This window comes from Otolemur garnettii, unplaced genomic scaffold (genome assembly GCF_000181295.1).
Source record: "Otolemur garnettii isolate 467f Iridium unplaced genomic scaffold, OtoGar3 scaffold00025, whole genome shotgun sequence".
In the NCBI taxonomy this organism is placed as follows: Eukaryota; Metazoa; Chordata; class Mammalia; order Primates; family Galagidae; genus Otolemur; species Otolemur garnettii.
The window spans coordinates 16,938,726-16,959,657 of NW_003852420.1; the positions used below are offsets into that span (position 1 = coordinate 16,938,726).

The following is a 20,932-nucleotide window of genomic DNA, read 5'->3' on the forward strand; positions in this document are numbered from 1 at the left end:
TCAGAGTAAAAACTAAAGTCTTTAAAATGGCCTAGATCAGCTCATAGGGTGCTGGCCCTGCGAGCCCTCAGCCCTCCCCTCCTCACTGCTTGGTGCAGTATACCCACTCCCGCCTCTTTACTACTCTACTCTGTTGGGACTCAGTAGCGCTGCTCCATCTGACTGGTGGGCTCCCTCATTTTCTCCAGGACATTTTTATGCCAAATGTCATCTTTTCAGTGAGTCTATTACCTGACTCTTCTGTAAAATTGTTCCTCATTTGCAAAACGGGGATGATGGCACTTCTGTCATCCAGAAGACCTGTGACAGTCCAGTGTGACTCAGGAGGACAGCCAAGCTCCCAGCCCACCCACTCCCCTCCCCGCAAGAAGTTCCTCCTCCCACAGTGCCTGTTTTCTCTTTAGAATAGCGACATCTGTCTGGAGGAGTGCTGCCTTCCTCCAGATACCTCTGACCCACTGTGGGTTACAGGCCCTTGCTCCTCCCTCCTGGAACTGCTTCAAGGCTCAAGGAACCCCAGTACACCTGGACTTGCCCAGCTTTTGTAAGTGGACACAGGTCCAGGCATTACCCCACAGCCCTGGGCCTCCATCAGACTGGCAACTCTTCCAACACATATGCAGGGCCTGCTCCTGCTCTGAGTAGCAGGCCTACCTAGGAATGCTGCTCATAACAAGACCCAGCTCTGGAATCAGCCTGGATTCCTTATCCATACAACAGGAGAAAGGAAGCCCAGCCCTACACTCTGCTGGGCTAGAATGAGTGTCATTCTGAGAGAAGGGCCAGTGGAGCACCCAGCACACCATGAGCACCTGGCAGCTTTGCTCCTGGCTCCCTGTCTTGAGTTGTTGGAGAGGGGCCCACCTGATTTCGCTGACGCCCCATCAGCAGCACGCAGAGGACATAGAGCACTTCCAGTTTGTACATGATCTCGTGCATAATCTTCATTGACTGGGGCAGCTGGGTCCTAGTCGAAGTGTGAGGGAGACCATTCTCTTCAGAAGCCCCTGGAGGAGGGAATACAATGGAGGCTGACACAGCCACCGGGAGAGAAGTTTGAGTCACAGCTTGTGAGGAAATGAATTTCTGCCCATCACAGCTGGTGTGAACAGACTTGAGCTAACACAGCCATTAGGCTGGGCCCTGAGCCCGCAATAGAGACTCTAAAAGCTGTAAAACTCCCTCTAAACCCCCAGGAGCCAGGTAAGCTTAGAAACTTAGAAAAATGGACTCTGTAGCTCTATTCTGTCTCATCAACTTTAATATGAAGTAAAACTATTCTGACACAGCCAACATGGTAACATGATCTACACACTCCCCCTACCGCTTTCTCCTGCCACCAACCAGACCCTGCAGAACATGCCCAGACAGAAATGTGACAACAAATCGTGTGTCTCTTTGTGCTACAAATGATTCTGATTCCGTACATGGTTATCCTGCCTAGTTTCCATGAAGGGACACTGTTCAAAGCCTGAGAGGGATTTTTTTTTTTTTTGCAGTTTTTGGCCAGGGCTGGGTTTGAAACCGCCACCTCTGGCATATGGGGCAGGCATCCTACTCCTTTGAGCCACAGGCGCCGCCCTAGAGAGAGATCTTTTTTGACGATTCTTCCCGTTTTTCAAAGAACAACCTAAAATTTTCTAAGGTTCAACTTCTGAATCAGACTGGGTATCATGATGGTTATTAGTGATGCAGACGAACACAACTGTTCTATCAGCAGATTTTCATCTTACCCAGTCTCATCACTAACAGCAGCAGATAAGTAACATTTATGGGATACCTGATGTGTGTCAGGCACTGTACTTTGAGCTTTAGGTAAACCATCTCATTTACTACCCAGTTAATGAAAAAAATCTTTGTGGGCCAACCAGGCCACAGCAGAATCTACTCCTGGGAAAGTAGGAGAGCAAAGTGATGAAGGCTAAGGGCTCTGGAATGAAGACTTGCTGACTGTGAGACTCTGGCCAAGTCACTGCCTTACTAGGCCTTAGACTGCTCTGTGCTACTGTGGTGGATGACCAGGGTTACAGGCTACTGAGGAGACATAGGACAAGCCCAGCACTTGATTCTTAGGATTCTTAGGATGCCTCAATCACTATTAGGTCCCTATTATTTTAAGACGGCACTGCCAGGGTTAGGACAGGCTGGGTGACCTTAGGAGAGTTACCTCCCTCAGTTTCCTCATCTTTAAGGAGGAAGGATAAATCAGTAACTGCAAGGTCTTCTCTCAGGCTCCTGTAGGAACTGTTACCAACAGGCCCTTTACAAGGCCAGAAGGACTACCGTGTTTCCCCGGAAATAAGACACAGTCTTATATTTATTTTTTCTCAAGAAGACACACTAGGGCTTATTTCGAGGGGATGCCTTATTTTTATTGAGTATAATACAACAATCTACATTTATTTAAATACAGTTAAGTCATCTTCTTCTGGAACCTGATGGGCGGAGCCAACCTTGTTGGTGGGGCTGGTGCTAGTGATGCGTGAACTCCTTTCCCCTAGCCGTTCGCACGTGTGCAATAGGATGTCTGCAACCGCCGTTACCATTCGAGAAAGTGTGAATGGCTCAGAGAAAGGAGCTGTGGCAGATAAAAGGCATTCCAGTCTTCCTTACCCCTCCGTGATGAAATGCATGGCGTGGCTATGCAGATATGCTGCATAGCCGTGCCCATCACTAGGGCTTATTATCGGGGTAGGGCTTATATTTAACAAATGCATAGAAACCCTGCTCGGGCTTATTTTGGGGGTAGGTCTTATTTTCAGGGAAACGGTATGTGGAACAGAGGTATGGTTATTAGACACATTCAGGTAAGGCCTGTCCAGAAGACACAGTGATTTCTGTAGAGTATCATGACATAAGAACTTAACTTACTCCACTCTACAGAATTAGAACTATTTTTTCCCAGCCATATCGTATCACTAATATAAACTCCCAACAATGAAGGCCAAGCCACTGAATGAAGCGTAGCAGAAAGGCACGGTGGCACAGTGGTTTAGAGCAGAGACTCAGAAGCCAGATTATTATGCTGGAACCCCATTCACTAGCTGAGGGGCCTTAGGTAAATTAGTTGGCTTGTCTGTGCTTCAGTATCCATTCTCATCTGCCAGACAGTGACAACCACACCTACGGCTCAAGTTGTGAGGATTAGAGGAACATACAGAACCATGCCAAGCACATGTGAGCCACATATATGTTAACAGAAGTCAAAAACTGAGGTTTTCTACTCATGCATGCCTAGCTGGTTTTCTTCTTTTCAATCTGGAAGCTCTGAAAGGCAACTGAAGCGGCAGTGGGCAAAGACTTAGGAAAAACTTACTGGAGAAAATCTAATTTAAAAAATTCTATGTATTCACATATTTTCCTGGATCTTGGGAGAAAAGCCATAATTACACCATTTCCATGTTGGGACTCTTTGTCCCAGGTCCCAGAACTGTTAAGAGTCAAACAATTTGTGGAACAAATCTGAAGAACCATCATGCAGAATCCTGCCTCTCCTGTCCACATGCTGTGCGACCTGCACACTCCAGTGTCTTCAGCACCCAGCTCATGGGGCTCTAGAGGGATGGCAGAAGAGGGTGTCTCCAGAAGGAACAGGCGCAGGGTGTGGCACTGCAGCCCTGCTCAGTGATGAGCATTTGTGGAGAAGGAGACACAGGCAGCTTGATTCCTCCCTAAGTCACTGCCAACTTCTGCTGTCTGGCTTACACAGGCCTGACAATTCTCCGGGATAAATATTTTCAAGAAATATCCAAAGCAATGGCCAGAGCTTAGCAACAAGGTGACTCTCAAGGATGAAGATGTGAAAACTAGCTCAAGAAGCCTCTGCTTCCCTCCAAGTCTCTTCAGTTCTACAATAATGGATGTGTGGCCATCACTCTCTGTATGTCTGTACTTCACTCCCCTTTCTGGGGCTGGGTCCATCTACTGTTTTCTAAAAAACAGATTTGAGCTACAATTCACTTACCATGCAATTCACCCATTTAATTAACTGTGATTCGGTGGTTTTTAGTATATTTACAGAGTTGTGCATCCATCACCACAATCCATTTTAGAATACCTTCATCACCCCGAAAAAGAAACTTTGTGCATATTAGCAGTCATTCCCTATTTTCATTTTTTTTTTTTTTTTTTGAGACAGAGCCTCAAGCTGTCCCCCTGGCATAGCTCACAGCAACCTCCAACTCCTGGGCTCAAGCGAGTTTCCTGCCTCCGCCTCCCAAGTTGCTAGGACCACAGGCACCTGCCACAATGACTGGCTATTTTTTTTTTCAGTTGCAGCCATCATTGTTGTTTGGCGGGCCCAGGTTGGGTTTGAACCCCCCACCTTAGGTGTATGTGGCTGGTGCCTTAGCCACTTGAGCCACAGGTGCTCAGCCCCCTATTTCTTACAAAACCCTCAGCCCTAGGCAACCACTAAATTACTATCTCTATAGAATTGCCCATTTAGGACATTTCCTATAAATCAGTGGTTCTCAACCTGTGGGTTGTGACCCCTTTGTAGCAATACATCTTGGAAAATACATCTTGGCATTAGGAAGGTTGAGAACCACTGATATAAATGAACTCATATACTTTGCAGTCTTCTGTGGCTGGTTCTTTCACCTAGTACAGTATTTTCTGTTTTATCTGTGTTATAGTCTATATTGGTATTTCATTTTTTAAAAACCGCTGAATAATATTGTATTGTATTGTATCAATATACCACATTCTGTTTATTCATTAATCACCTAATGGACATTTGAGTTGTTTCTATATTTTGGCTAATATGAATATGCTACAACGAACAGTTGTAAGTTTTTGTGTGAACATGTTTTCACTTCTCTTGGGTATAGATCTAGGAATAGAATTTCTGGGCCTTATACTAACTACATGTTTAGCTTTTTAAGGAACTGCCAGGTTATTTTCCAAAGTGGCTACACCACTTTATATGCCCATAACAGTGAATGAGGGCTCTAATTTCTCCACATCTTTGTCAACACTTATTATTTTGGCTTTTAAATGATTACTGCTCTATTGAGTATGAAGTACCTCATTGTGATTTTGATTTCCAGTTCTCTGATAGCTAATGATGTTGAGGCTTTCTTCGTGTCTTTATAGACAATTTATATATCTTCTTTGGAGAAATGTCTATTTCAGATCCTTTGCCTATACTGTGAAAAAAAATTTTAAGTAACTGAGCTGGCTTGGTACCAGCCACATACACCGAGGCTTGCAAGTTCAAACCTGGCCTGGGCCAGCTAAAACAACAATGATAACTGCAACAAAAAATAGCTGGGCATTGTGGCGGGTGCTTGTAGTCCCAGCTACTTGGGAGGCTGAGGCAAGAGAATCACTTGAGCCCAAGAGTTGGAGGTTGCTGTGAGCTGTGACACCATAACACTCTACCAAGAGTGACATAGTGAGACTCTGTCTCCAAAAAAAAAAATTATAATAATTGAGCTATAGGCATTCTTTAATAAGTCCCTTATTAGTTACATAGTTTGCAAAAATGTATGTCCCCTTAAAAGAGTTCTCCCATTCCGTGGGTTTTCTTTTAATCTTCTTGTTTTTTGAGGCACAAAAGGTTTTAATTTTGATGAAGTTTAATTTATCTATTACTAATTTGACTGCTTGTGCTTTAGATGTCATGTCTATGAAACCACTGTCAAATCCAAGGTCATGATTTATCTCCTAAGGATTTTAGAAGTTTAGCTCTTAAATTTACACCTTTGATCCTTTGAGTTAATTTTAGTATATGATGTGAAGTAGGAGAACTAACTTCTACTAATCATTTTTCAAAAGATTCACATTCTTTGCATGTGAATATCTAATGGTCTCAGCTTCCTTTGCTGAAAACAGTATTGTTTCTGCAACTGAACAGTTTTGGCATCCATTCCAAATCAACTGATCATATGCATGATGATTTATTTCTGAATTCTCAACAATATTCTATTGATCTATATGTCTACCCTTGAGCCAGTAGCACAGAATCTTGATTATTACACCTTTGCACAAAGTTTTCAAATCACGAAGTGTGAATTCTCTTACTTAAGTTGTTCTTTTTCAAAATCATTTTTGCTGTTCTGGATCCTTTGCATTTCCATATGAATTTGCAGTCCAGTCTGCAAAGTCGGCTGGAATTTTTGACAAGAATTGTGTTTAATCTGCAGATTAAGATGGGGAACATGATTATCTTAATATTCATCTTTCAATTCCAAGATGAGGAGTGGTTTTACATTTAGGTCTTTAATTTCAGTGATGTTTTGTAATTTTCAGAGTTTAAGTTTTATATTTCTTGGCTGGGTGTGGTGGCTTGCACCTATAATCCTTGCACTTGGGCGCCTGAGGTGGGTGAGCGAGACCTCGTCTCTAAAAATAGCCAGGCATTGTGGTGGGTGCCTGGAGTCCCAGCTACTTGGGAGGCTGAGGCAAGAAAATAGCCTAGGCCCAAGAGTTAGAGGTTGCTGTGAGCTGTGACTCTGCAGCACTCTGCCACTCTACCAAGGGTGACATAGTGAGACTCTCTTTCAAAAAAATAAATAAAATAAAAAGATTAAGTTTTATATTTCATTGTTTAATTTCCTAATTATTTTATTCATTTTGGTACTATTATAAATAAAATTATAACTTCATTTTTGGTTTGTTAATTGCTACTGTGTAGAAATACAATTTATTTTTGAATATTAATCTTGTATCCTGAAACTTTGAACTCATTTATTAGTTTAGTGATTTTTTTTAGTGGATTCTTCAGGTTTTTCTATATACAAGATCACGTCATCTATTAATATAGTTTTCTTAATTTGTAGGAACTTAACTCCAGAGCTCCTATGGAGAACTGTTATTCCTATCATATCTACATATGTTAAAAACCCAGTAATGTATTGTTGTTATTACTTTATATAATTTTATGTCTGTTAAAGAAACAAAGAAAAGAAGTGCAAGTATATATTTATAGAGTTTCTTACATCTACCATTTCAGTTCTCTTCATTGATTCCTATGGATTCCACTTACAATCTGGTGTAATTTCCTTGCTCCAATACAACTTTGGTCATATCCATTTTCTTTGCACAGTTACTGCCAAAAATATTACACTTCTGTATGTTATAGGTTCAAAAATGTAGTTATAAAGACATGGTTTTATACAACTGATTTTTAATGATTTTAAGGAGGAGAAGAAAGATGCATTTATACTGCCTTTATAATTATATGATACCTTTACTGGTGCTCTTTGCTTTTTTCATTTGGATTAGAATTACTGTCTGAAGTCATTTGCTTTCAACCTAAAGAACTTCCTTTGGCTTGGCGCTTAGCTCAAGCGGCTAAGGCGCCAGCCATATACATCAGAGCTGGCAGGTTCGATTCCAGCCCAGGCTTGTCAAACAACAATGACAACTACAACCAAAAATTAGCCAGGCATTGTGGTGGGCGCCTATAGTCTCAGCTACTTGGGAGGCTGAGGCAAGAGAATTGCTTTAGCCCAGGAGTTGGAAGCTGCTGTGAGCTGTGATGCCATGGCAATTCTATCCAGGGTGACAGCTTGAGGCTCTGTCTCAAAAAAAAAAAAAAAAAAAAAAAAAAGAACTTTGAGCTTCCTTTGGTACTCCTCAGAAGGAAGAAATAATTTTATTTCCACATATTTGTCTGCTACTAAAGAGTTCTCTGTTTTTATCTAAGAATATCTTTATTTCATCTTTTTTTGGGGGGGGTGATTGTTTGAGACAGGATCTTGCTCTACTGTCCAAACTAGAGTGCAGTGATGCCATCACAGGTCACTAGAACCTCAAACTCCTAGATTCAAGTGATCCTCCTGCCTCAGCCTCTCAAGTAGCTGGGTCTACATGCATGCACCTCCATGCCTGACTGATTTTTCTTTTTCTAAAAACAGTATTTCATGCTTGCTCAGCCTGGTCTTGAACTCCTGACCTGAAGTGATCCTCCGAGCTGAATGTCCCAAATTCTAGGATTACAGATGTAAGGGACTGCACTTAGCCCTCACCTGTGTTTTTGGAAGACAATTTTACAAGACGTAAGATTCTTGGTTGATTATTTTTTTCTTTCAGTAGTTTAAATATGTTACCCCATTGTCTTCTGGCCTCTGTTATTACCAGTGAGAAGTCAGCAGATAATATACCCTTGGGCACAGTGAGTTATTTTTCTCTTGTTACTTTCAAGATTTTCTCTTCGTCTTTCAGCATTTTGATTGTGATGTTTAGATCTGGGGTTTAGATCTCTTTGAATTTTCCTACTTGGATTCTTTGGGCTGCTTGGATGTGTATATTAATGGTTTTCATTAAATTTGAAAGTTTTCAGCATTATTTTTTGTACACCTTTCTCTTTCTTATCTACTTCTGGTACTCCCATTATTCCTATCTTGGTGTGCTTAACTGTGTTCCACGTTATACTAAGTCTCTGTTCATTTTTCCATATCCTTTCTTCCCTGTGTTCTTCAGAATGCTTACCTCTACAGATGTTATCTTCAAGTTTGTTGGTTCTTTCTTCTGTCAGTTCAAATCTACTGTTGAGTCCATCTAGTCAATTTATTTTTCATTTTAATTAAGATACTCTTAAACTCCAGAACTTCCATTTGGCTCTTTTTCACATTTTCTATGTTTTTACGGTTATTCTTTATTTGATGAGACATTATTATCATAGATTCCTCTATTTCTTTAAGCATAGTTTCCTTTCATTCTTTTTTTTTTAGAATTTATTTTAATTTTTTTTCCATTTTAATGATTAGATTTATCTCATTTAATTTATTTAAATTTATTTTTTATTAGATCATTCCTTTCATTCTTTTGATCGTATTTGTAATGGCTGCTTTAAAGTCACTGTTAAATCTGATACCTGGGCTTCCTTCAGGCAATTTTTATTGCCTGCTTTTTCTTGTGTATGGGTCATATTTTTTGTCTCATAATTTTTTGTTAAAAAATGGGCATTTTGGGTTAATATACTGGTAGCAACTCTGGATTCTGACTCCCCTTCCTCCTTTCATGGTGTGTTGTTTGCTTATTTATTTAGTGACTGGCTAACCTATTTAGTAATGTCTATTTCCCTAAGAGACTGGTGAAGCCTTTGATGCTGTGCCTTAGAGTACAACCTTGGGCACGCACAGTCTCCCTTAGATGACAATTAGCAGGACCCTATTTGGCTTCTTCCATGATCTCTCTGTTAAGCTTTCAGCCTCTTTTGGTCTTATACCCAGCTGTGAGGCGCCACTAATTGCTGTCTGAATTCTCTATTGTTTTTGACAATACTCTGGGGCATGAATTGCTTCAAAGTTTGATTCATTTAAATTCAGGAAGGGGTAGTTTTTGCTTTGGCCTCATTAGCTCTTTTCCTGATTCTCTGGTGAACCAGCAGGCCCATGGTTTAGCTTATTCTTAATTAAGAAGAGCTACTGGTCTCCTTTTATTTGCTTACCATCAAAATCTCCATTGTTTTGGAGAATGTCCCCACATTTGAAATTCCCCACACTGTTCTAACCAAATGCCTTTCTCCTTGGGCAAATTCTCTGAGCTACCACTTTGAGCATGGTCAGACTAGTCTTCTGGGTTTATCTCATGTAGAACCTCTAAATGTGTGTGAGCAGGGACAAAGACAATGGAGCCAAGTATTCCTGACCTGAAATATCTGGGATAGAGATTCCATACTGTGAGTATGGACATGGATAAAGAAATGGAGCCTCTAACCTCGTTATCACACTCATCCAGAATTTACCCTCTTCACCTTGGAGTTGGAACGGATGAGAAAAGCTGATAGGATGCCTCTCTCAATGAGATACCACTTTCTTTGGGAGCTGAGAATTCCTGGGTTTGAATAATCTGACCCCATTCTGCTGACCAGAGTCAAATGCTTCAGGGATGGGAACCTGATCTAGGACCCAGAGTCCTTCACATGGAGGCTAAATCTGAGACTAGAGGTCTACTCACTTGCTAGGCAGAAAAAGGCAGGGCACAGCCAGAGCAGATTACTATTCTGGAGACACAACTGCCTCAGGTTCTCAAAAAAAGCCTTTCTCCTTGCAATCAGGTCCACTTTGAGGGAGTTCAACGAGGTTTCAGTAATTAACTATAAAAAGGGTCTAATCATTGTCTAGAATTGTCTTGAGGAAAATTCTACTTCGAGCAAACCTCAAATTAATCCTTCTCAGAAAGAAGATAAAAAATAACCCCAGGGGCTCAAGGAAAAGCTCCCTATCACTTAAGAGACCCACCCTTAGTACCTTGATTATGTTCTGACTCCTCATTGGCCACTCGCATGAGAGCATCTAGTACCAAAGCGTTGTCCAGCCACGTGTACCACTCCTCCAACTCCTGAAGGAAGCTGGCTGTACCCGTCGATTCTGACACCTTTCGAGTTGCCAGTTTGCAAAGGCGCTCAACAAAGCCAGGGATGCTAAGAAGGGCCGCTGCCAGGAAAGAGAAAAAGAGGAAATTTTCAAAAAAGACACCAGCAAATATCAGCTCTAAAGCCCTCAACAAATAACCTGCATAAGAATGATTTTTACTCTGTTAAGAATCTTTCAAAATGAAATGCCAAGTCAAGGTAAAATAGTAATAAATTTATAGAAATAAGCTCAATTTTTAGCGAGTGCAGGGAAGAACCCCCCCCTTAAATCTGTTGGTGATAATACCAATTGGAATAACGTTTATGTTTTAAATTGGTGTGACTGAGGCAATAGGTCCACTTCTAGGAATTTACCATAAGAAATAACAAGTCACGGGTGGCGCCAGTGGCCCAAGGAGTAGGGCGCCAGCCCCATATGCTGGAGGTGGTAGGTTCAAACCCAGCCACAACCAAAAACTGCAAAAAAATAAAATAAAATAAAATAACAAGTCATATACACAAAAGTATCTGTACAAAGATATTCACTGATATGGTTTCTGTACTAGCAAAATAGTAGTGATGATTAAATGTTCATGAATAGATTATTAAATATAATGATACAGCCATATGATGACATACCATACAGATACTAAGAACAACAACATGCATCTTTACACAGTGACTCAAAAACGTTGTTTAAATTTACTTGTTAGAGGAAAAAATAATACTATTTAAGCTCATTTTCTTCAAATGGATCAAATTTCCATCAACATGGGGCTAGTTAATAAATGATAATATGCCCATAGAATACTACGTAGTTATAAAAAGGAATCATAATTCTCTGTACTAGAATGGAATGCTTTGCAAGATAAGGTCTAAAAAGACAGGGGCAATGCCTATTTTATCTATTTACATCACCATATGCACAAATAGGAAAAAAGAATCAACCTAGTTCTCTCCCTTCCCCTACCCCACAGTTGGACACATACAGAACATAGCTAGAGGGACAGATGAGAAACTGGCAATAGGTTACCACAGGGAAGGGGACAAATTCTACTGTATACTTGCCACTCCTTTTGTACTGAGATTTTTTTTTTATTAAATCATAGCTATATTATGTAATGCAATTATGGGGTACAATGTGCTGGTTTTATACACAATTGGAAATACTTTCATGAAACTGGTTAACATAGGCTTCAAGTTTGAGATTTTTTGTTGTTTTTTTAGAGACAGAGTCTCATTTTGTTACCCTTAGTAGAGTGCTGTGGCATCACAATTCACGGCAACCTCCAGTCCTTTGGCTTACGTGATTCTCTTGCCTCAGCCTCCCAAGTAGCTAGGACAGGCATCCACCACAATGCCCAGCTATTTTTTTGTTGTTATTGTTACAGTTTGGCTGGGGCCAGGTTCAAATCTGCTATCCTCAGTATATGGGGCTGGCACCCTACTCACTGAGCCACAGGTACCACCCAAGTTTGAGATTTTAAAAAAAAACCTTAGGTGTAGGCTGGGCACGTTGGCTCATGCCTGTAATCCTGACATTCTGGGAGGCTTAGGAGGGTGGACTGTTTGAGCTCACCAGTTCAGAGACCAGCCTGAGCAAGAGTGAGACCCCCCTGGGCAGCACCTGTGGCTCAAAGGAGTAGGGTGCTGGCCCCATATGCTGGAGGTGGCGGGTTCTAACCCAGCCCCGGCCAAAACCTGCTTAATAAATAAATAAATAGTGACACCTCTCATCTCTACTAAAAATATATATATTAAAAAAAAATAAACAGGACGGCACCTGTGGCTCAAAGGAGTAGGGCGCTGGCCCCACATGCCGAAGGGGGCAGGTTCAAACCCAGCCCCGGCCAAAACCAACCAACCAAACAGAAAATGGGGGGGGGGGAGATGGAGCCTGTAGCTCAGTGGGTAGGACGCTAGCCACATACACCAAGGGCTGGGACTAGGTTCAAACTGTAAAACAATTACTGCAATCAATCAATCAATCAATAAATAAAAATATATATATAGCCAGGCGTTGTGACAGGTGCCTCTAGTCCTAGCTACTTGGGAGGCTGAGGCAAGAGAATCGCTTGTGCCTAAGAGTTTGAGTTTGCTGTGAACTGTGACATCATGGCACTCTACCCAGGGTGACAGCTTGAGACTATGTCTCAAAAAAAAAAAAAAAGGTATTATGGTGGGCGCCTGTAGTTCCAGCTACTTGGGGGACTGAGGCAAGAGGATCACTTGAGCCCACGAGTTTTGAGGTTGCTATGAGCTAAGATGACACCAAAGCACTCTATCCAGTATGAAAGAATGAGACTTTGTCTCAAAAAAACCAAACCTAAACAAAAACACCTTAGGTGTGTATTATATTTTCTAAAAATAAATAAAAAAGGGCTTGGATTCTATATGAAAATCTTCACATAGCTGGATTTTTACCCTTCTGCCTCTTCTCCAAGTAAAAATAGTTCCAATTTCTTTTTTTATTTTTTATTGAATGGTAACTATGTACATTAATGCACTTCTGGGGTACAGTGTGGGGTTTTCACATGTAATCTGAAATACTTCCATCAAACTGGTCAACACAGCCTTCATGTCATTTTCTCAGTTATTGCTTTAAAACGTTCACATTCTACTCTTAGAAAGATTCACCTGTACCCCTATAAGATAAACCTCAGAAGTGATCCCTAGTTCCAATTTCTTTAACTGTTCTTCCCAGAACAGTCTGGAAAAACCTAGTCTTCCCTATCCTTCCACAATAAACAAACTCCTTCACACCTGATGTGCCTCCCAGCATTCAATGACTTTCCACTGTAGAGATTCCTGAGCTTTTGTGAGTTATTCATCTCTTAAAAAGCTGATGAAAGTCACAGACCCCCTCTGCAGGAAAATCACTGGTCCAATTATACTCAGCAACTTATATACACCCTGGGGGGCCAACGTCCCAGCATCATAGAATCTTTGCAATTCTCACAGTTTCATCAGTAGCTCTTGCACCTTGTTGGTTAATGTTAAACTGGTTGACAACTAAAACACCCACAATTACTGAGAATTTCTGCAAAAGGAGTCATCTTCTCTTCTTTTATTTGTTGAAACATTGGTTTTCCCCACATACTGTGTAAAACTTCCCCCTTTAGGCCTTGCTTTCCAGCTTAATGTGTTACGTAAATCAGTCCCTCTAAGTGTCACCTATAAATGGATAATTATCTGCCCTATGGCTTCACCTACATCTCTGACTAAAATCTTGAATGATGTTTTATCCCCCAGATGGAATGACTGTTCCCATCTGAACTGACATAAGGAATAATTGATAGTTCTAAGAATCTCAAAAAGGCTTGATCATATTTATTATTGAAGCTCCAGAAAGATAGCATAAATCATTATTTTGCTAGACAAGAAAAATAGCTCATAAGAACAAAACAGAACCTTTTTGGCAACATCCTATACATTTAAGCTTTTCATACTGTTCTGGTCTGAATTGTGCTCCCCTCTCAAACTCCTATGTTGAAGCCCTAATCCCCAAAGTGACCATATTTTGAAACAGAGCCTTTAGGGAACATGATACTTAAGTATGGGTGTCAACCTGACTGAACCAAGGGATGCCTACGAGGCTGATGAAGCATTGTTTCTGGGTGTGTCTGTGAGGGTTGTTTCCAGAAGAGAATGGCATGTGCATCCATGACTGAAGGGGAAGATCTACCCTTAGTGTGGATGGGCCTCACACTTATGACCTCATTTAACCTTAATTACCTCCCTGTAATAGTCAGGGGTCTCCAAAGAGACAGAATCGATAGGACATAGGAGAGGGGAATGGGGTCCCATAGTAAGGCACCTGCCTGCCACCTGGAGAACCAGAGAAGCTGGTAGCACAATGACACAGCCCAAATAGTAGCAAATACCAAACATTTACAGGCTGCCTAGAGGATTAAATAAAATCACTCTTCTAGGTAGAGCAGTTAGCTAAGTGTTTGCCACACAGCAAGAGCTTAACAAATGTTACCTTTTGTCAGCATATATGTAAGTCAGCTTTGAGGTATGTTTAGCTAACATAATTTAGTTATAATGAAGTTCACATCATTTTAAAAAACTTATATTTTATGACTTACTAAAATAAGAACTCCCTAAAAGTCATAAGAAAGGGAGAACATGAAGAAAACCCTACACAGACTATGGAAGGTCTTGTGTCTATGGATAAGAGGAAAAACAAACCTAGAGAGAGGTCCACCAACTTCTATCTTTCTATATGACTAAAACATGTAAAACTATATCACCTAATAACCTATAAAGTATAGTTAGACCACCTAGTGTTCATAACTGAAACTAGACATTAATAGGGTTAATAAAGGTCTCATATTCGACATTAGGAAGGGAGGCTGCTGTGTAGTACTTAAAAACTCTGCAGAGTGGGCAGTGCCTATGGCTTAGTGGGTAGGGTGCCAGCCCCACAGACCAAGGGTGGTGGGTTGAATCCGGCCTCAGCCAAACTGCTACAAAAGAATAGCTGGGTATTGTGGCGGGTGCCTGCAGTCCCAACTACTTGGGAGGCTGAGGCAGGAGAATCGCCTGAACCCAGGAGTTGGAGGTTGCTGTGAGCTGTGATGCCACCGCACTCTAGGTGGCGATAAAGTGAGGCAATAAAGTGAGACTTTGTCTCTAAAAAGAAAAAAACCTCAGAGCCAAATGCACAGGGCCAGCCAACTGGATTTCAGAAACAAAGTACCGTCCCACAGAGCACTGCCAGGGCTACCTTGGACTGGTTGCAGTTTTCTACTGCTGTCTCTTTCTTTTTTTTGAGACAGAGTCTTACTTTGTTACCCTGGGTAGAGTGCTATGGTGTCACAGCTCATAGCAATCTCAAACTTCTGGGCTTAAGTGGTCCTCTTGCCTCAGCCTCCTGAGTAGGTGGGACTATAGGCACCCCACCACAATGCCCAGCTAATTTTTTTTCTATTTTTAGTAGAGATGGGGTCTCAATATTGCTCAGGCTAGTCATGAACTCCTAAGCCCAAGCAATTTGCCTACCTTAGCCTCCCAGAGTGCTAGGGTTATAGGCGTGAGCCACCGTGCCCAGCTATAAATACTCTTATGAACAAAACAGGTATTTCCCCAGTATCCCTGAAAATTGCTTAAAAAAGGATACTTTTTTAAATTTTTATTAGAGATAGTCTCACTTTGTTGCTCTTGGTAGAGTGCCAAGGCGTCACAGCTCGCAGCAACCTCCAGCTCCAGGGTTTAGGCGATTCTCTTGTCTCATCCTCCCAAGTAGCTGGTACTACAGGGGCCTGCCACAATGCCCGGCTATTTTTTTGTTGCAGTTTGGCCGAGGCTGGGTTCTAACCTGCCACCCTCAGTATATGGAGCCGGAGCCCTACTCACTGAGCCACAGGTGCCGCCCTAAGGATACTTTATTGATAGAACAGAGTTTCTTAGTGGGGAAGGTGGCTCATACATTAAAACAGCTGCTTTTGCTACCATAAAGACATACGTAGGGTACACTGGTTTCTTGTATGTCCTTTCAGTTTCTCTATGCATATCGTATATGAGCAAACAAACATATGGTCTTAATTCTCCCTCTCTACCTGAACACAAAAAGTATCACACTGTTCTGCATTTTCCTTTTTATCATCAATATATCTTGGAGATTTTTCTACACCAGTATATAGAGCTTTCTTTATTCACTTTTTTAAAAGCTACGTAATTTTCCATTATATAAAAATTCTGTAAATTAAGGAATTTCTTGCTAATGAACACCTGGGTTTTTTCCAGTCTTCTGTTATTACAAACGATTCTGCAATGAATAACTTTGTATAGGAGTCCCCCCACTTATCCTTGGGGAATAGGTTCCAAGACCTGGAGTGGATGCCTGAAACTGTGAATAGTATTGAACTCTATGGATGCTATGTTTTTTCCTATACATACATACCTATGATAAAGTTTAATTTATAAATTAGGCACAGTGAGATAATAAAACATATAACAATTATAACAATGTACTATAATAAAAGTTACATGAATATAATCTTTCAATGTGGATTTCCCAACTAGTATTTTTGGACTACAGTTGACTGTAGGTAACTAAAACCACACAAAGTGAAACTGCAGATAAGAAGGTACATATGTGGGGTGAAGGTGCCAAAAGAATGTATACACATTTTAAGAAAGAAAAAAAACTGTACTAACTTGTAATACTCAAGTCACATTTGACTTCTGCAATTATGAGAAGTGCTCAACATGACTTGTATTCATCTATTGTTATCAGTATACATCGAGTATTATAATTTTAATACAGTTTTTTCCTTTCTTTTACCTATGTGTAAGGTGAAGGGCTCAGAGGAGGCTTAGTAGATCAATGGGTATATGCATTTATAATTCTGATAAACAGTGTTCTTAAGTTTTTGAGGTCCTAAGACCATGAAAAAGTCTGATGAAAGCTAAGAAATTGGTCCCCCCAATAATAAACAGGTAAACAAAAGTTTTATATACTCTAAGTGGACTCAAGGAGCCCCTACATGGATCAATCTCTAGAGACTATGACCAGATGATTTAGGAAGGATCTCAGCACAACTTCAAAATGCTGAAAACTTAGAGACTTTACCTTGGTTGATTTCAGCTGCAGAAGGCCCCAAGCTCAAGCTCTTCTTCTGCTGAGCATTTTTGGCAAGGAGTGTGTGCTTGTCATCATTCCCTGTATCCATCTCTGAGATAGTGACTGCTAGGATCCGGCAGAAATTAGCAAGCTGCTGCTGATCGAAATTGGATACTAAAGTACTCAGATTGGGGACTTCATCTAGTCGGATCATTTCCTACAGAAGAGACAAAACAATACCCATGCTCAATGCACTGAAGAGAATGGATGTGCCTCTCTTTTGCATTCCCCTAAATGTGGGGCTCCACAGCTGGGCCAACAAGGTTCTGCAACTTGCAGCTGTGCAACTTTAGGTAAGTTACAAAACCTTTATAGTCTTAGCCTGTTTACCTGCAAAATGGAATTTACTTCATAGGATTAGCTGGAGGGTTAAATTTACCCTTTGAGCACCACTGTTTTCAATTTCTACATTTGTCTTTGCCTATTTAAAGGAAAAAAGAAATACCTATCATTCAAGTTTTATAAATCATAAATTATTCTTGCTACAGATTTTTTCTAAGAATATTTCAAATATAGCTGAAGGCTTCCGTGTATCCCTCATATAATTATATTCCCTTTTTCTCTTCCAGAGGTTTCTGTTATTTTGAACTCTGTATTTATCATTCCCATGCATGTATACTTACAATTATTTCCATTAAAATACATGGTCCTACTCCACACACACAGTGTGAATATCTCACACTGCAATTTACTTTTGACTCTGTATTTTGAGATTTATCTACACTGACACAAGCAGCTCTGGTGCAAATGACTGTTTTATCCCACAATTTAATCATTTTTTTTTGCTATGTATTTAGGTAAATATTTTCACTATTAAACAGTATTGCAACAAGCAACAAACATTCCTACGGTGTTCTTTGTGAACATGTATGTGAGAACAAGAATTCTTGTTTTGGGGCAGTGCTTGTGGCTAGGTGAGCAGGGTGCTGATGTCGGCCCCAGCCAAACTGCAACAAAAAAAATAGCCAAGTGTTGTGGTGGACACCTGTAGTCCCAGCTATTCAGGAGGCTGAGGTGAGAGAATCGCCTAAGCCCAAGAGCTGGAGGTTGCTGTGAGCTGTGATGCCACAGCACTGTACCGAGGGCGACAAAGTGAGACTCTGTCTCTTAAAACAACAACAACAACAAAAATTATGTTTTTCCCGACTTTAATAAAAATATTTACAAAATTGCAAAGTTTAACACTTACCATTAAGTTTTGATACCCTGTATCAAGTTAAAGAATCTTCCTCTTATTCCTATCTTTTATTACAAATGAGGATGGAATTTTATAAAATGCCTTTTGTTATTTGGTTATATTTTCATTTTTTTTCTCCCTTAAAATCTGCACATGTCATGGACTATGTGAGCTTTTCTCATTTTTATCCATTCTTGCATTCCTCAGATAATACCTGCCTATCCTTCCTCCTGCTAATTATTTAATTTCCAGTGGATTGGCTATTTCTCTCTCACTGTACTTTCAGATGAACTTGTAATTACCTGTGCCTACATCTGTCTCTCAACCTGACACTGCTTTGAGAGATGGGTATGCCAACCTTTTCCACAGAGCCTCAATGCACAGGACCTGGTAGCAAGGGTATCAGTGCATGTGCTGTGAACAAGTGAATGATTCCTAGAATCCTCAATCTTCCCACTCCCCTCGATTTCTGGTAGTGGAAGAGGACAGGAGTTTGCTGTGGAGGGAGCATTTGGGAGCAACTGCTTCAAAGTTGCCTTTCCTTTTACCAGAACACAACAAATGTTAGCTGTTATTACTGGACACTGACTTTTACCTCAACAGTTCCTCTAGCCCTGTCTTAACTCAGTGTATGGGTCCCAAACCACCTGCCCCCGCCACTTTGTGATTTAACATTTGATACATACAGAATGTTATAGAGCATAACAAAATGAATAGCTGTATATGCCTTCCCTATTGCATCTCTCTGCCTCCAAAACCACTACTGTGAATTGTTTAATATTACCTTGCCAATAAAACATAGTTTTGTCATATGAATGACTTGCTAGTATTTTTGAGCTTTGTGGAGTTGAGCATTGTGGATTAAAAATGACATACTATCTACAGTTTTATGCAACTGGCTTCTATCACTCAATTATTTCTATTACTCATTTATACGGTCACCCATAGCAACAGTCCATTCTTTTTTACTTTATAGGATTCCACTCTGTGAAGAGAGTACATTCATCTCTTCTGTTGACAGATCAGAGACTTGGATTAATGCTCTGAAACAATGATGCTATAAACGTTCTTATATATCTTATGATGCACATGAGCGAAAGTTTTGCTGGGCTTCCAAACTGTTCCTATAATGATCAAAAATAATAACCCAGTAAACACACGCAGCAGGCATAAATACATGTATAAATATGAAGCAACACAATGCATTGTGCTTTTCTAGTCAGCTGGTAGACCTACTGCATTGACTTCACAATCCTTGTGGTTTCAACTGGTTTACAGTTTATGTTTTTAAGAAACCTTATTCTAAGACTGAGCTCCCCACGAGTGTGTCCAGGTGCAGGTTATAAGTGATCCATGGCAAATTACTGATGCCTTAGCCCTCAGGGCAGAGCTTCCCCGGGTGCTGTGGCACAGGTATACTACAAATCAAAAAAAGTATAAATATGTAGTATAGCTTGCTGACATAAAATATTAACAGCAGTACAGAAGTATTTCCACTGATACATATTCTTACTACCCATTTGCTCTCTCCCCCCTCACTGTGCTGATTTACATTACCTTATCAATAAAGTTAAGCATCTTTTCTCACATTTATGGAACATTTCTTTCTTTTCAATGAAATGTCTGCCCATTTTTCTACTGGGCTATTTGTCTTTTTCATGCTGACTTTATAAGAATTCTTGATGAATTCTGAATACCACTCCCCTGAGTATATTCTCCCAGTTTGTGGTTTGGGTTTCTACTTCAAAACTCCTGATCTTGTCAAGCAATCCTCCTGCCTTGGCCTCCCAAAGTGCTAGGATTACAGGTGTGAGCTACCACACCAGGCCTGGATTTCCACTTTGTTTATAGTGTCTATCCCCCTTCAAACTGTACCATGATACCCATAATATTTGGTAGAACCCATCACCATTTTTGGCAACATAGAAAGGAATAAAAAGGAGTAAGAGGGCATGAGGGGGCAAGTGGAAAAAGCTGTGCAAAAGAATCTAGACTCTGATGCTTTCTAAAGCAGACTCTAGACTGCCAGGGAGCCTGGAGTATCCACCTTGGAGGGCCCCTCTCACTAACTGGCTAGTAATTCACAATTACTGAAAAAAACAAAACAAAACAAAAAACAAAAAAAACAAAGCCTTTTTATTAAAGGACACAAAGGATCTGTCTGGGGCCCACACACATCTCCAGTGTATAACTATAGACAACGGACCACTTGTGCTCCTTTTGCCTGGGCGATGACAAGCAAGGCCTGGGGAGGGTGTAGCAAAAAGACAGAATGAAGGCCAGGGCCACTGCAGTGTATATGGACACCCTCTGCCCTTCAAATAGCAACAGGAACCTCTGGGAGGCAGCTCAGTAACAAGAGGAAGAAATCTGCCAGCCAGCAGCCAACATTAAGGCTTAGAATATGTGAGGACTAGGAAATAAGCTCCAGGTCCTAACATGCCAAAAATCTAACATAGTGAGTCTCTCACAGAGGACTATGGATATATTTTGGGGGGTCTGTGAGCCCTTAATGAGAGATTTTTAATGTAGTTTTTTCATTTCACATTAACCATAGGTTTTTTAAAAAAGCTATGGGTCATTTCAATGTCCACCTTATGACTAAGTGGCAAGAAGATTTCAGCGTTCATGTTTGTGTCTCCCACCATGTTCGTACCTATTTAACTGGTGAAGACTAATGATAAAAATAGAGGCAGACTTAAGAAGTGAAGGCTCTTAATAATAGAAGGCTCTGGCTCAGCGCCTATAGCTCAACTGGCTAAGGCGCCAGCCACGTACACCTAAGGTGGCAGGTTCGAATCCCCAGCCCGGACCCGCC

At 40.8% G+C, this 20,932-nt stretch overlaps 1 protein-coding gene across 2 annotated transcripts in view; it reads right to left on the bottom strand.

Annotated features, from left to right (window-relative positions):
* The window catches only part of TRPC4AP (transient receptor potential cation channel subfamily C member 4 associated protein), a 75,185-nt gene that overhangs the window by 17,778 nt on the left and 36,475 nt on the right, over positions 1-20,932 (bottom strand). Inside the window, exons 7-9 of one of the 2 annotated variants that reach the window (XM_003788122.2) lie at positions 16,887-17,094; positions 10,203-10,388; positions 865-1,007 (exon numbers count right to left, since the gene is read on the bottom strand). In XM_003788122.2, the coding sequence (XP_003788170.1) occupies positions 865-1,007; positions 10,203-10,388; positions 16,887-17,094 (537 nt within the window). Of the gene's footprint in view, positions 1-864; positions 1,032-10,202; positions 10,389-16,886; positions 17,095-20,932 lie in introns of both variants that reach the window. The other variant, XM_003788120.2, reaches the window with a different exon arrangement.